The following is a 15457-nucleotide window of genomic DNA, read 5'->3' as shown; positions in this document are numbered from 1 at the left end:
CAATTCAAAGGAACAATTCAAAAAAGAACCCCCAACCACCTGCCAACAACCCACTTCTCCCAACACTCCCCAAAATATGAAGAAAGAAGAATTTTTTTTTAATATCATCTGTCTTATTTGCTGCCTACTTATGCTTTCCTCCTCTGCAAATGGTTTCTCCAAGATTTGGATGACTCGTGTGATGTTTATTCCCGAAAGAACATTTCAATCTCATTCTTCCCTCCAGGGCTTCAAGACACTCTTAAACTTCTAGTCATCCCCCATCCATGATTTTTTTTTTCTACCTGCAATGACCCTCCGAAGGGGTCGGCGTTAAACTTTTAATATATATAATCTAACAGGAAGATTGCTTGTCATCGCCAGGATATTGCCCACCTCTTTCAGGGATTCCAGATTATCAGTCCCTCCCTCTACCCACTACTCCATCACCTTCCTCTTCGTTAAAAAATGATTTTTGTGCCATTTCTACTTCTTCCCGAGTTTTCCCTTCTACTTCTGTGATGGAGAATTTGCTTCCGTGTCCATCTTGTCCACCCCGCTGTATCCTTCTTCACATCGCATTCTTCCCCACACCCATTATTTGTCCAAGTCTCCCACTATTTTGTCCCTCTTCCTTGCTGTTGGTGCGTTTCCCCCTCTCTTTCTACTGTTCCTTTTGTTTTGTTGCATCCTGATCCATTCGATGTTTTAGCTCTTTCAAGAGCCACAACTTTGTATCCAAAAAAGGTACTTACCACCTTTGGTGTTCATGCAGGTATGTAAGATCCAAATGATGGAAGCAGCATGAGGGAGGAAGGGCAGAAAGAAAGTTTCAGCATAGGCACAGGTGAACACGCGCGCGCACGCACGCACGCAAGCACGCACGCACACACACTTATAAAATAATGTTTTGTCTAAATCATATCATCCATTCAGTTTGTATGCTGCTTATGTAAGCTAATCATTCTAAGTGGTTTTGCTACATGTTCACTAAACACAAAGTTAACCCTTCATGTTGAATAATCTCAAATCGACATCACTGTTAAAATTGGTGCTACTCCCCATCGACCCTTACCTAAAGGTCATCCCTTGAATTTTTGCACTGAAAGCAAACCGGGCCATGGTGAGCTGACCTCTTGTATATCGGAGATGACTAAACACCAAGTTTTACCATCATCACAATTAACTCGTGTTGTGGAGATGCTCGAGATTTTTTAGTTGTATTATACTGGAAATGCTTTGAAGGAATGTCAAATCGAAGCGATTCTAAGATTGCTCAGTCAGTTGGAGAATATCCAAAATATTCTGAGAGTATTTGTTATGAGTGATCATCACCATCATGTACCATACTCTATGCGGAGTGTCGGTGCTGCTAAAGCAGTTTCTTGGCTCGGGTTTACAATCTTGGACTGGTTGCCACTCCGGCACAGGAAGATTGGGCAGATATTTGTAATTTGTTCCATGGTGCCAGTGATAACTCGCCGACTCTACGCGAAGGACACTGTGGGATATTTAACTTCCACCAATGAATGCCGGCAGCCAGATCGTCCAATTTAACGTCCATCAGAAGGACGGCACACATGTTGATGATGTGTGAACTTCCTGCGAAACACCACGATGACAGTTTATAGCTGGGTCGATATTCAAACCCAGATTAGCCAACTTTGAGGCGAGTGTGCATACCTCTATGCCATCCTACCAGCTCTTATATGTAAGAGATCAAGAAATAGCTAATTAGCCTGGTAGCTAAGATCGTTCGTCTCCTCATACACATCTCATTTTATCTCATCATCATTTTCAATGGATCTGAATGTCCTCTTTTTATGAATCATGAATGACTATGAAGATGAAAACTATAAAAATCAGTTTATAAGTATATGTGGAAAAAAATACGTGCCCAGACCGGGAATCGAACCCAGGTATTACTTGGCATCGATTCCCGGTCTGGACATGTAATTTTTCCACATATACTTATGTTTGTTTCCTGTTAATTTATAATTGAAAAATCAGTTTGCATGTTAACGGTTGTTTTGAAAGTGGTGTGAAGAGGAGAAATGATTTTGAATCTCAACATTATTGAAATCTCCCATGATGAAGCTGAAGCCCATGGTCTGTTGCTTTCACATCGCAGGGTCTCTCTGTTTTTAGATCCTCGTGGAGGATCTCTAAGTCTTACTCACGTTGTTGTTCTTGTGGACTTTTTTTGTCTCACACCCTACAGTTTTCATCGAAACTTCCTGAAACTTGGTATATATATGTAAAAATACCCTGCGCAGACAGTAACGTTCTCCGATTTTGAAAATTCCTCCGAGAAAAAAAGTTATGACGTCAAAATATCTCCGCTAATGGAAATCGCCTAAAAAATTATGTCCGAAACTCGGCAAGCTTTTTGAATTCTGTTTGCGGGAATCGAACAGGGCATTAGCAGAGATGAATTAACGCACATATGATACATCACTATGACGTCATATAAATTTTTATGACGTCATTCCTATTTTTTGATATTTTGTTTCACAACCCAGAGTTTTCATAGGATCTTCGTGAAACTTGCCATGTATATGCAGAAAGCCTAAGCGCAGGCAGTAACCATCTCCGATTTTGGAAATTCTTCCTAGAAAAAAAGTTGACGTCATAATATCGCCGCTAATGGAAATCGCCTCTACCATTATCTCCGAAACTAGGCAAGCTGTTTGAATTTTGTTTGCGGGAATCAAGCCGGGCATTAGCACAGATAATTTATCGCAAACCTGATACATCACAATGACGTCATATTCGTTTTTATGACGTTATCATTAAGAGGACGAGGATCTTAGCTCATTTGAGCTTGTTTTTTTTAACTGCCTCTTCTCCAATATTGCTTCGTCTGTTCTCTCAGTCTTCCAACCGTCCCTATCTATTCCAAGATGCACATATTCTTACAGCAACCCCTTCTGGTTAAACTTCCAAAATCCAAGCTGTCGGCATACCTCAACTCCTTTGTTCATCGCTTTTCCGGTCTCTGGAAGCGCCTTCCAGAGGCTGTTCTTTCCCACTCTCCTTCCAAGACTTGAAGCAGGCAGTGCACAGCCACCTCATCATCTCCCTTCTTGACCCATGATCTTTATTTCCCCCATTAACACAATTTAACACATGCTTCATACTTGCTGGTTTCAGTGTTTCCTCACCTTTTCTCTCTCATTCATGTTAGTTTCTCCCCTTGCTGGTTGTGCCGAATTGTTACTCTGCTATCTCACTGTCAATTTTACCTTGCTCTTCCATGAGTCTTACTCTTGTAAATAATTTTCTTAACAACGATGTTATGGTTGGCTCTCATCGCCGAAGATGGCCATTTACATAATGATGTGCGTAAACTCGTTTAAGTTGCTGACACACCTGGGTGCATGACAGTGTAGGAGCTGCTATCCCACATGGCAACAACACTGATAGAGCAAGCAGTGTAGCCTGGTGTCGAGGTGTATCTGAGAATAAAAGACCACTTGCTACCTGCAATTTGGGGCAGGAATTGAGAAATGGACTTTCTTCATGCTGAGTGAAAAGGCAATGAATGAAAGCTCTGATGAAATGTCCTCCTGTGCCCAGCAGGGTTCAGCTCAGCACAGCACAGGTTTGCTTGTCATGTGAAAAGGGGCCATGTGTGGCATTGCAGAGACCATTCAATAGCTTAATCAACTCTGTTGAAATAGAAAGTAGTTATTTTCACCATCACCTTTGTTCCCCCTTCTCACTTCATCCCCCTGTCATTATTTCTTGAATGTAGAGTCAAGGCTCAGGGAAGAGTGTGGCATTTTTGTGGTCCATCGAAGAAGACGCCCGAGTTATTATTGTCAATTCCATCCATCCATCAGGACCATACTCTGTTCAGAGCATTGGTGCTGCCGAAGCAGGCTCCTGGGCTATTGGGCACAATCCTGGACAGGTTGCCACTCCGACACAGCATACTCGCATGGCTCACTCATGCCAGCAAGCTGGTACTCATTTTGCCAACCTCAAAAGGATGATAGGCTGAATGAACCCCACTTGGTATTAATTAAACGGCCAAGTGGGATTTGAACTCAGGACTGTAGAATCCCAAGCCCACCACCCTAACCATTATGCCAACACCAGGATATTGTCAATTCACTGCTCGGTTTCTCCCACTTTACTTATTTCAGTCCACCTTAATCTCCTCGTATATAACATTCATTGATATACAGTGATTGTATTTTGTTATACTTCGACGGCAGCCTCGTTTTATCCCATCGTCATTATAATTTTGTTTTTGTTGTTTAAATGCCTTCTCGTGGTCTTTTTCATTTTCTTTCATATCCGACTGCAGTCGTGGAACCACTGTGCATCCCCCATTAATGGCTTGCCGTCATTTCAGATGATAATTTTTTTTGTTCTTCCTTGTTGCTTCAACAAAATTATAAATACAGGGCCTGCCCAAAGTCATGAGTGTATTTCAAACAGCAATGTAGGAAATAAGAAGTAAGTTGTCGTGAATATATAAAATGAAGAGGAAAGAACACACTTTGGAGATTGTTCACAATTTATTTCGTGAAAATCACATCCAGTAAGTGACCCCATGGGCATCCACACAAAATTGTGCTCGCGACACACCACACTCCATTACTGATGCCAGTGTTTCCAACTGAATGTTAAGGATTTCTCTACAAATATTGTCCTTTCGTTCTTGTAGGTTCTGGGATTTGTGCGGTATACCCTGTCCTTCAGGTAGCCCCAGAGAAAAAAGTCTGGGGCTGTTAAATTTGAAAATCTTGGAGGAAAAGGAAGGTCTTCAAACCGGGAAATCAGCCAACCGGGGAAGAGTTGTCCGAGGTTTACCTTCAGGATTTCCAGTTTTAACAGCCCCAGAGTGTTTTCTCTGGGTTATCTGAAGGACAAGTCATAAACACAAAACCCAGGTCCTTACAGGAACTAAAGGCCAACATTCGTAGAGAAATCATTAACATTTAGTTGGAAACATTGGAAACATTGGCATCAGTGATGGAGTGTGATGCGCAGCGGGCACAATTTTGTGTGGATGCCCGTGGTGGTCACTTACTGGATGTGGTTGTTCACGAAATAAATTGTGAACAATCTCCAAAGTGTGTTGTTTCATTTTCATTTATGGTCACGAAAATTTTCATTTTCAAATACGGTCACGACTTTAGGCGGACCCTGTAGATTGCTGTGAACTAAATAAGTAAACTTCCATGGAGTTGTTTCACCTCCACATACGTCTATGAGTTCCACCATTCAAAATTAGCTTTTTTTCTCATTCTAAATCAAATCCCTTCTGTGTTTATCTAATCTACTTCTTCCCTCCAGTCCTCAAATACCGACTCAAACTCAGTTCATCCATCTATCTTGTGTGTGCACATTCTCAACAGCCTTGTTGTCAGGAATAAAACGTTCCACCCTGTAGTTTAACTTTTTCATGGCCCCCGATAAATGTGCACTAAAATAAAATCTTGACAATCCACATGGGACGATTAATTTTATAGAATGTATTGGCAAAAGCCAAAATTGCAAAGTGTCCACGAGAGGGCAACTTGATATGATGTGGAAAATTTATAAAATAAATTATTACATCTGTCATGATGGGTTTGTCTCTGACCTCATCGACGTCTTTTCACGGCAATGGTCTCAACCTACCACCTTTCCTTGTGTCATTGCCATCACCCTTTTATCAAGGTGTGGAACAACGAGACCCAGTTTTATTTTCTTAGTTCATTTATGTGGAAATCCTGCTGTGCCTTGTTCGACTTGGAAGATTTCAAACGTCAACTCACGTGCCCATGCAGGTCCGTGTTTAATAACATGAGAGCACATGTCAGTGTATGGACACCATCTGAAAGAAAAGCAACAGATACAATTGTGACATGTAGCCATGCCCATATTGCCAAGGCAAAAATAAATTGCTATAAAGAGCCAAAGGTTTATATAAAAAAAAAAATGGGAACAAAATTATATTGGAAATGGATAGTGAAGTCAAATATACAAGGAGGGGTAAAAACTATCCCTCCTCCCCTTCCCCTTCCCCACCATGATTATCTTTTTTTTGTGCCAAGCAAAAATGGCCATTCACATATGATGTGAGAACACCTGGGTCCATGAAATTAGAGGCTTCTGTCTACAGAGTAAGTACACTTAAATAGCAAGCAGCATGACCTGGTATCAAGGAATATCTGAGAGGATGGCATCAATTCCCGACAGCTTGAGGCAAGAATTTATAATTTGTTCAGGTTGCCGGCGATAACTCGCCAACTCTTCGTTAAACACACCTTGGAATCCTTAACGTTCACCAACTGCTGCAGAGCAGATGGGACACGGCTTAACGTTCATCCAAAGGACGGTGTATTGTGATGCAGCACCCCGCCTGCGAGCAACAATCCGACAGTTTATAGTCAGGTCAGGAATCAAACCCAGACTACACGATTCAAAGGGAAGTGCATCCTGTTGGACAATGAAAAGATTAGTTTTATTGAGATGAAAATTAAATCCAATCCCAAACGAAAAGATGGCATATGTTACTGCCCTCCGCTGGCAATTGATGGTGAGAGCAACTAGGATTGTTAACACTGTAATCATATTGGTTATTCGGGTTAATCATGCAATGATACTTAGCGAAAATAGAATGTTAAAGTAGAATCAGTAAACACCTTGTGCCATGTTTATATAGTCACGTGGTATATCATGATCTACACGAGATCAGCACTCATGGGTCATTATTAAAGTTCTCTGAATGAGATAGAAAGAGTCAAAGAAATACCAATTTCTTCTATTTTTCAACATGCAAGTTTATAATAACGAGTAAGCAAACTGGTTTGTTATCGTGAACGTTTCTTTCAGATGAACATAAAATATTTTGAACAAATCTTTTAAAAATACCGAATGTTTTCTTAAATTTTATCTACACATATCCAAGGTCAAGATAGAGTGCCTTCATAAAGTATTTACACCCCTCAACTTGTGTCACATTTTGTTGTGTTGCAGCCTGAATTTAAAATGGATTAAATTTTAATTTTTTATCACCGATCTACACAAAATACCCCATAATGACAAAGTGAAAACATGTTTTTATAATTTCATCCAAATTAATTAAAAATTAAATGCTGAAATGTCTGTCTTGTGTCAATAAGTATTCATCCCCTTTGCGGTGACACTCCAAATTGAGCTCGGGTGCATCCAATTTCCTATGATTATCCTTGAGATGTCTCTACAACTTGATTGGAGTCCACCCATGGCCAAATTAATTGATTAGATGTGATTTAGAAAGAAACATACCTTTCTATAAAAGGTCCCACAGCTGACAGTGCATGACAGAGCAAAAACTCTACCATGAAGTCCAAGGAACTGTCCGTATAACTCCAAGATGGAATTGTGAGGAGGTATAGATCTGGGGAAGGGTATAAAACAATTTCTTGTGTTGAAAGTTCCCAAGAGCAAAGTGAGCTCCATCATTAAGACATGGAAAGAAGATGTAACTACCCAGATTCTTCCTAGAGATGGCCGTCTGACCAAACTGAGCAACCGGGCAAGAAGGACCTTGGTCAGAGAGGTGACCAAGAACCTAATGACCACTCTGAGAGACCTGCAGACTTCGTTAGCTGAGATGGGAGAACCTGCCTGAATGACAACAGTCTGTGCAGCACTTCACAAATCCAGGCTTTATGGGAGAGTGGCCAGATGGAAGCCACTTCAGAGAAAAAGGCACATGACAGCATTCCTGGAGTTTGCAAAAGGACATGAGAAAGACTCTGAGAGCATGAGGCAAAAGATTATGTAGCATTATGAGATAGAAACTGAACTATTTGGCCTGAATGAAAAGTGCTACCTCTGGCGGAAACCAAGCACAGCTCATCAACCATCTACGACCATCCCTACCGTGAAGCATGGTGGTGGCAGCATCATGCTATGGGGATGCTTTTCAGTGGCAGGGACTGGGAGACTTGCAAGGATAGAGGAACAGTGAATGGAGCCAAATACAGGAAAATCCTTGAAGAGAACCTGCTTCAGAGTGTAAAAGACCTTAGACTGCAGCAAAGATTTACATTCCAACAGGACAATGACCCCAAGCATACAGCCAAAGCAACATTGAAATGGCTTCAGAACAAGAATGTGAAAGTCCTTGAGTGGCCCAGACAATGCCCAGACTTGAATCCCATTTAGAATCTGTGGAAAGACTTGAAGATTGCTGTTCACCGATGCTCCCCATCCAACTTGACAGAGTTTGAGCAAATCTGCAAGGAAGAATGGGAGAAAATCCCCAAATCCAGATGGGCAAACCCGATACAGACATACCCAAGAAGACTCAAAGCTGTATTCACTGTCAAAGGTGCTTCTTACAAAGTATTGACTCAGGGGGGTTGAATACTTATTGATGCAAGATATTTCAGCTTTTCATTTTTCATTAGTTTGTAACAATTTCTAAAAACATGTGTGCACTTTGACATGATGGGGTAGTTTGTGAAGATTGTTGACAGTTTTTTTTAATTTAATCCATTTTAAATTCAGGCTTTAACAAAACAAAATGTGACATAAAGTCAAGGGGTGTGAATACTTTCTGAAAGTACCATACATTGACCTCGGATATGTTTCGACAAAATTGAAGAAAACATAAGGTATTTTTCAAAGATTTGTTCAAAATATTTCATGTTCATCTGAAAGAAATATTCACGATAACAAACCAGTTTGCTTGATAACAAACTTGCTTGATAACAAAAAAAAGGTAACAAACTAGTTATACAAGCCGGTAGGCGACGAGGGATTCGCAAGGATCGAAGCGCTGGATACGATGCTTTTCATTCTGACCGATCCACCGACGAAGATTCATTGCCAAGACGTATTGGTTCACATACAATTGTTCCTCTGCCTGGCAAGATTTTTCCTATTGCGTATTTTGCCAACTGGCACTCCTCATAAAAAATGACGGTAAATAGACACCCTATTTTTGAAGGACTACCATTTGAAAACTAATCGGTTTGCTGGTTTGTGCTGTGGAGCCTCGCGTTACAGACACACACACACACACACACACACACACACACACACACACACACACACACACACACACACACACACACACACACACACACACACACAACCTGATAAACTTCTCTCAATGCTCTTGTTTGACCACACCTCCTGAGCCACACAATATTTTTCATAACCCACTCCCACTTTCCATAAGCCACGCCCACTTTCCTACGCCACTCCCACTTTTCATCAACCATGTCCACTTTCCCTAAGCTCCGCCCACTTTCCTAAGCCCCTCATAAAAAATGACGGTGAAGAGACACCCGGTTTTTGAAGGACTACCATTTGAAAAATAAAAACCGATCAAAAATCGGCTCGAGTAAAATTTTCTAAATATCTCGAAGTGTTTAATTCCGAAATCTCGATTCTCGACATTCAAAACTGTAGGACAAGTATTAAAAATACTGTACACGGTTTTTCGGACGCCGCACAGCAACGGGTGGTTGCTCGGCAATGAAATTCAAACGCGCACATTCCCAACAAATACTGCACATGTTGGAAAAGTTTCATCGAAATCAGTTCGCTGGTTCGTGCTGTGGAGCCTCACGTTGCAGACACACACACACACACACACACACACACACACACACACACACACACACACACACACACACACACACACACACACACACACACACATACACACGGAAAACCCGACAATAAGGGATATCCAGCATATATAGTGAATCCAATAAACTTGTGTTGAAAAATAGAAGAAATTAGTATTTATTTGACTCTTTCTATTTCATTCAGAGAACTTTATGAATGACCCATGAGTATAGCTCTCGTTGAGACCATGATATACCATGTGACGATATAAACATGACAGCCACAGATTATATCTCGCATAGTAAAACCACATAATCTGCAAAGAACAAACGCTGATCTGCCATTCAGACGATTGTTCCCACCAATGCAAACCAAAAATATACCATCAGAGAGATATATATATATATATATATATATATATATATATATATATATATATATATATATATATATATATATATATATATATATATATATACATATACACATATACATATACACATATACATATACATATACATATACATATACATATTGTTACCGACCAGGGGTCAGCCGCCAACCGACCGCTCTGAACGGAGCTGCAAGTCGAGTCGGCTGACCGATTCCACGGAAAATAGATCGCCAAATCCATTCCTAATCCCTCCTGCCCCTGCTCGCCTTGGCTAAATATTTTACGTGCTGGGAATAAAATTTACAATGCTCGTAATTTGGGGACACGGGGGGGGGGGCTCTCCGTATACCCCTGATCTGACTCCGTGAATTTTGCTACGGAGGCGGAGGGGGCCGAATCGCACTCCTGACAACCAATTGTTGCGGATTCGAACCTACAAATTGACGGAGGTGGATGGGTTCACACCCCACTCCTGACTACCAATTGTTTCCGGCCGGGGGTCAGCCGCCAACCGACCGCTCTGAATGGAGCCGCAAGTCGAGTCGGCCCGACCGATCGCCCGAAATATAGATCGCCGCCTGGATAACTCCGAGCGACGGGTCCTTGTACAAGAACCGAAATACGCCAATCGGCAGATCACGTGGGGTAGGGTCGATTGCCAATCTTCAATGTACCTAAATACCCACGTGATCCAACTTCCGGGGTATTCCACCCTCGACGGATCTCGTACGGAACAAACCGCCGAGGCGAGCTAGTCCGTGCGCGATTCCGAGCGGCATAACTGCCGAGAACCGTCGGTCCAAATGTCCCCCTATTACGGCAAACCAACGGCTATCTCCCAACACACGAAATGTTCAGTCAATGAGGGAATGGACGAAACAAGCAGGTTTACATTCACACAAGGACATTTATTATAATGAAACACGTATGCAATTAAATAAGGCAAAACACGTATGCAATTATACAAGCAACAAAAGCACGACAAAAGAACTACAACCGTCTACTTATTATGTAGTCATTGACACTTAACAGCAATTCCTACTTATAAGACGGGCCCACGGGCCCACGGACACATGTGTACACACACACACACACACACACACACACACACACACACACACACACACACACACACACACGAAACGGTGGCTGAGGCCTTTAATCACGAGCTCCAGCTCGGAGGACAGGTGAGCTGGAACTCAGAGCTTGATTCAAACGTTTCCACCTCGTGTGGTCTTCAACTTGTCCGGACTCGGGCTCCAGTGAGAGCGAGCTGGATCCAAATCGCCGTGAGCCACGTTCCTTCCCGAGCTCCCGCGAATCCTCCCGCGCTTCTCAACACATGCCGGTGAGATGAGGCGCCGATCCTTCCTGTCGATCGTTGCTTCCCCGAGGAACCAACTCCAAGAAGAGGCCGACACGTCGCACCAAGCCGGGAAACAAAATGGAGAACGTAAAGCTCCGCGAACCAAGAAGAAGAGGAAGAAGAGGAAGAAGCTTCCACTCGCAGCTCGAGCCGAACAACCGGCTCAAGTTCCTTCCAAAACAAAGCAGCAGCCGAAGCTCACTCAGCCAGCCGAAGCAAAAAGCTTCCGAAGGCCTCAAGCCAAGCAAGCCAAGCAGGACCCGACGGCTGCTGAATGACTGCTCTCTCCGAAGCAAAAAGCTTACTCCTCCCACGGGACTCAGCACACGAACTCTGCCACGGGACTCAGAACGGGACTCTTCACAAACTCTGCCCACGAACTCAGCCCTACCACGGGACTCCCACACGGGACTCTGCGAACTCAGCCCACAAACTCAGCCCTACCACGGGACTCCCACAAACTCAGCCCTACCACGGGACTCAACACACGAACTTTGCACACGGGACTCAGAACGGGACACTTTACGAACTCTGCCACGGGACTCCTACCAACTCAGCCCGTCCACGGGACTCCCACGGAACTCTTTTTGAACAAAGAAAAGATGTCCTCTTTATCCTTTGCACCCCCTCCACCGCACCCGGCGTGACTCATGCCCTCGTGATCCACCCCCCCCCCCCGCTCAACCACGGTTGGGAGGGAGTTGTTGATGTCACCGCAGGTTTCTTCTACCTCTTTGCAGAAGAGGGGGAGGGACGTCTCCATTGTTTGCTCCCTAACTATTAAATCGATCCGCAGCGCATCTAATCGATTTAAAAACATTTAAACAATGGAAGGTGAGCTATCTAGGGAACATGCACTTATCGACGTAGCTGACGAAGGGAACCTGTATGTTGTGTGCAATTGAATTCGAAATTCGTAACACTACCCCGTCCACTTTTTACAGACTCATCCCGAGTCGTCAAATTTTCGTGTGACCAGCATGTGTGAGTTTTCCCCTAGTACGTTCTACCTTCGGATTCCTGAGTGACATTTTTTTTAAACGTGTCCCAAAAATAAATAACCTAATGCGCTGCGTCACTAACTAACAAACTCTCAGACTCATTCGGACAACTTAACTAAAATTGCCGGCACTAAAACAAACATGCAGGTGGGGTTCCACGTATTTACAATCTTAACTTATCTATTACATTACACTAACCATGGCCCAGGACTTGTGATCTGTGAAAGGGGAAAGGCAAAAGTTATAGCAAAGTCTTTGTTGCAGGGGAATGGATGGAGATGGTCGCAAAACACAAAAAATGGACTGGATGCACAGGCTGCCTGCTGGGCAGTCCTCACAAAACTGGATGGTCCTGGCGCGCATGGTGATGGATGGACACAGGGGCAAACGCAAACAAGGGCTAGCAGGCATGGGGTCATGGCAGAGGCAGGCAACTAGGCATGGCAAGGTAAGCCCATACAGACCAGGCAGCTGCAGCACAACAGGCCGGCAGGTGAAGCTGGCCGGCCTCTGGTGTGGTTCCATCAGGTCTGGAGGGAGTGCGGTGGTGCCGGCCGCTCTGAAGGCGGGCTCGGACCTAGCCTACTGTCTCCCCCCCGCTCTATCGTCTTTGCCTGTCTCTGTCCATAACCGCTCCCTTAATTTGCCACAAAAACAACAAAATTTAGCCCCTCTTTATTTTTATTTCCCTTTTATAATTGACTCCCTAACCCCCTTTATTGTCTTTGTCCGGCTAGCCTATCACATCCACCTAGCCTACTCCCAACCCCTATGTTCCCTCTCTGGAGGGGAATAGGGAGAGGCTAGCGTCCTGTCTTGAGGCCCAATGAAGCCTCAGAATGGCCCCCTCAGAGTTCAGCGATCTACCAAGGTGAGTCCAGCGGCCCACAACGAGCGAAGGGATGGATGGTGCGAAGGGGTACATCTCCTAACTACCCTAACATTCATTAACCTGAAACTACCCCGGGGCTTTCCAAAAACGCCTCACACTTTAAAACTATCAGTTGTAAAAACCATGATTCCCGTCGCCTGTATTGGTGTCCATTATAAATTTGGGCCTTGCCCTCAAATTTTCATACGTGCCCTCGCACAATTTCCTGGCTGGGCAGCGTGGCTCAACTGGCAGGAACTCCCTCTCTGCCGAACTCTAACCATGGCACCCCCAGGCCCGCAGACTGCCTCCGAGCCGAGCTGCTCCCTACAATGCGGGGGGTTGCCCTCTCTGGCATTGCCCCTCTTCCGATGCACACGTGGCGTGTTGATGCCCCGGGTCCCTTTCCGAGGGTCGCCCATGCCCAGTACACTGTCCCCGTGGCATTCTGATGCTCGGGGTCCCGTTTCCGACGGGTTGCCCGCGCCCACTACTCTATCCCGGCCCCTCTTGGGCCCTTGGCCTACTCTGGCTGAATAGTCCGGTGCCTGGGGTGCCCACAAAACAAATACTCAACATTCCACAGCCACGCTCCCAGCCGGTCCATGAACTCTTGCACCCCTCCAAACGGGTTTGGTGCCTTCTCTCGACACCAACAACAAAATGACCTCCTGTTAGTAAATTTGAATAACCCACTAACTAAACATTAAACTGACCCTGGGGTCACTTGGGTGGGAATCACTCCTCCCCCCAACCAGTCATTCGCACCATGCTTACCACATTCGCTCCACTCGCACAATTGGGCCCACTGTCCTACACTCATTCCTCACATACTTTACATTTCGCAACTCACACCAACACTCCACACTGCCATCCTTCTAACTAAATCCCCTGACTAACTCGTGCTCCCTCGTCATCCCTTAAAACTCATGCACGTTCCATTTACTCTACGTAGCTAAGCTACGTCTCCACTACACATTTCCAGTCTGTCCGTGTCTCCAAAAATCCAAAAATTCCATTTCCTAAATCTAAACTAAAATCCCTCTAACTAATCCATTCCACGGGCTCCATGAGGTACAACCAACCCATGTCCCCATGAAGCCGGTCTAACTCTAACCCATCCTCCTAACTAGTAGTTCCTGTGCCCCCAAACAAGGGGGTCTTCCACCCCCTGCCTGGGGCTCATGTTCACTCGAAGTGGCGAGGCTCGCTTTACTTCTTTTTTTTCTTCTTCTTGCGCACACCAGCGCGGCAACTCACAGCCTGCGCTCTTTTCCGTGACGTCATGGCAGCTGCTTGCGCCCCGCGCACCTCGTCCCTCTTGGACGGTACCGTCCGGCAGGAATTCCCTTCTGCCGGATTCCAAACACACGTGCATCCATGACGTCACTCTGCGCATCTCAAAGCAAGCCCGCGTTTCGAGGGGTTCCCCACGCGAACATATATGCTCTGCTCGTCGGAGCTTTCCAAACACGCTCGCGTGGAGAACCCATCCGGTCCAAATTCCGAATCCAGCCTAGCTTCCGTCCGTCTGTGGGATCGGCTAACATCCACCGCTGGCGTTTCCGGACCGGGTTTCAGCTGCGCAGCCGCGCACGTGGCGGACCCCGCGGCTCACTGCTGTGCAAACCCGGCACGGTTCTCAATTCAGCTACGGCCGCTACTTGGCCCTTGTCCTTCATCTGGTCCTGTCGTCATCGCCGTTCAACGCACACTCTCCTGCGTGCCACGACGCTCACACACTCCACCATGGCACTCGGACACGGGGATGCGGTTGCGTTCTCCCGCATACAGACTGTCATCTCCCTCACGTACAGCGACCTCACACACGCTGTCTCTCTCACATACCGTGCTTCACTCACTCGTGCCGTTTCACTCACATCGGTGGTTCCACTCACACACGGTACTTCACTCATACACGGGCTTCCACTCGCAGAGGGGGTTTCACACACACACACACACACCTCATGCCTTCCACATATGGTGCTTCTTCCACACACGGCTTGCTGGGAAGCACGCACCCCGGCACACTCGTGACCACACCACTCACACATGGGGTCTCTTCCACACACGGTGTGCATTTCAACACGCCCGCTGCATTCACACATTTCACCACACACACCGGGCCAATCACACTGGGGAATCGTGCCACCACAAGGGTTTCCGGGGCCTCCATACTCCCCAAGCTCCTCCTGCACCCGTCAACAGTACTCGCCCCCTCTAACTCGTTCGGCACGACCGAACTCACCTGGTCGTGATTCGCTTCAAGGGAGAAT

General features: G+C 45.2%; 1 protein-coding gene across 3 annotated transcripts in view; it reads right to left on the bottom strand.

The window, feature by feature from the left end:
- LOC147026778 (PH and SEC7 domain-containing protein 1-like) overlaps positions 1-15457 on the bottom strand; it is a 411551-nt gene that overhangs the window by 130643 nt on the left and 265451 nt on the right. For all 3 annotated transcript variants that reach the window (XM_085882586.1, XM_085882587.1, XM_085882588.1), the window contains one exon: positions 5752-5812. In XM_085882586.1, the coding sequence (XP_085738712.1) occupies positions 5752-5812 (61 nt within the window). The remainder of the gene's footprint in view (positions 1-5751; positions 5813-15457) is intronic.

The sequence above is a fragment of the Eptatretus burgeri genome, chromosome 5, assembly GCF_056783735.1.
Source record: "Eptatretus burgeri isolate ZD-2024b chromosome 5, Ebu_testis_v1, whole genome shotgun sequence".
NCBI classification, from domain to species: Eukaryota; Metazoa; Chordata; class Myxini; order Myxiniformes; family Myxinidae; genus Eptatretus; species Eptatretus burgeri.
The sequence above is the reverse complement of the archived record's forward strand: the minus strand, read 5'-3'. Positions and strand labels throughout refer to the sequence as shown.